This window comes from Stegastes partitus, unplaced genomic scaffold (assembly GCF_000690725.1).
Source record: "Stegastes partitus isolate 25-593 unplaced genomic scaffold, Stegastes_partitus-1.0.2 Scaffold1001, whole genome shotgun sequence".
In the NCBI taxonomy this organism is placed as follows: Eukaryota; Metazoa; Chordata; class Actinopteri; family Pomacentridae; genus Stegastes; species Stegastes partitus.
In genome coordinates this window covers 204,780-206,237 of record NW_007578732.1, presented here as the reverse complement: position 1 = coordinate 206,237, position 1,458 = coordinate 204,780, and the positions used below count along the sequence as shown (strand labels likewise).

Sequence of the window (1,458 nt, the reverse complement as noted above, 5' to 3'; positions counted from 1 at the left end):
GCAAAACTTTTTCCTTCATTTGAAAGGACTTTGATTTATTCTGTTATTTTAAACGTGCTGTGATATAAACTACAGGCTTAGTCTGTGTATCTACTGCTAACATGACATGCTAACAACATTAGCTTCAGCACAATAAAGCTATAAAGAGCGTGTCTGCTTCTTCTCCACTTACACAATGGCTCTGGTGTTTGGTGGTTTCTGGCCGTAGTAGGTGAAAGGGCTGCACAAACCGCACAGCTGGCAGGTGAAGGTTTTTTGAGGGCTTTCACTTGTTTGCTCCATCTTTCTCCAGCTGCTCACAAGAAGTTTGGTTCGAGTTTAGCCCATCAGCGGCTGTGTGACGCGGCCATGTTGTTCCGTGAAGCTTTACCGCCACCCAGCTTCTTCTTCTTCTTCTTCCAATCTGAAGGGTTTTTTTCTTCTTCGTGGATTTAAAGTCGAAGTGACAGCGTTCGGAGCTCTATCGCCACCTACTGTTCACTTGAACTTTTGTTATTAAATCTGCTGTGTAGATAAATACATTTAAAAACAGAATTTTTTTTAAGTCATTTGTATACAATGTCTACATTTAAATGTTGTTATAGCTTTTAAAAAAAGTATTCTGAGGCAATTCACAGAGTAAACCAAGTGCTTTAGTGCCCAACCTAATGCAGTTCTATAAATAATTATAATAAAGACAAAATTAAAGAGATACAAATTAAAATATGTTCTGACAGTACTTTCTTTTTTTTTTTTTAGTTTTTTTTTTATATTTTGCTAAATTAAAAACTGAAAAATTAACATTTGATGTCTTCAAAGAACCACAAAATTAAAAATGACTCAATTGAAATCATTTAGCTTTTAGTATTTATTTGCCCTTCTGTTTTTCTTTTTCTGTTTTTTTTTCTGTATTTATTAAATTTTCACCTAAAAATATTCAAATATTAAATATTGTCTGTTTTTAGCTTTGTTCCGGCAAACTATGTGGTAACAGGAGAAATTATATCTGATCCGATTTAGAAATGTGATTTCTTTTAACACAGCACACGTATGTTGTGATCCTCGAAAACATTTTTCTCCTCATTAAAATGACTCAGAGCTGTTTGTTGGTGATCAGTTTTAACAATACACATCTGGCAAAATGTGACACCAACAAAGAGAGAGAATAAGACGACAAAACAAAGACAGACATCAACAAAAATACTAACCAATGATGACCAAAAAAAAACTGTATCAAGTGCATAAAACTTAACCAAAGAAAACAACAACAACAAAAAGACACACAGAAAAATTAAAATCAAACAAAGGGATTTGTTGTTGCTTTGCATTCTAGATGATAATATATTCATTTTCTCTCCATTTGTTTGACCCACCTGTAAACATTTTATCATATTGCATACACCTTACCTGTAATACTGTGTTCATATAAGCCTGGGGGTGATTTTTTCTTTTTTTTACTTGAATGAAAATTATCCCAAA

General features: G+C 33.2%; 1 protein-coding gene across 1 annotated transcript in view; it reads right to left on the bottom strand.

The window, feature by feature from the left end:
- cdpf1 (cysteine rich DPF motif domain containing 1) overlaps nucleotides 1–380 on the bottom strand; it is a 3,598-nt gene extending 3,218 nt beyond the window's left edge. The window contains exon 1 of the mRNA XM_008294867.1: nucleotides 173–380. Coding sequence (XP_008293089.1) covers nucleotides 173–282 — 110 coding nt within the window. The 5' untranslated portion in view covers nucleotides 283–380. The remainder of the gene's footprint in view (nucleotides 1–172) is intronic.
- Between the last annotated feature and the right edge of the window lie 1,078 nt (nucleotides 381–1,458).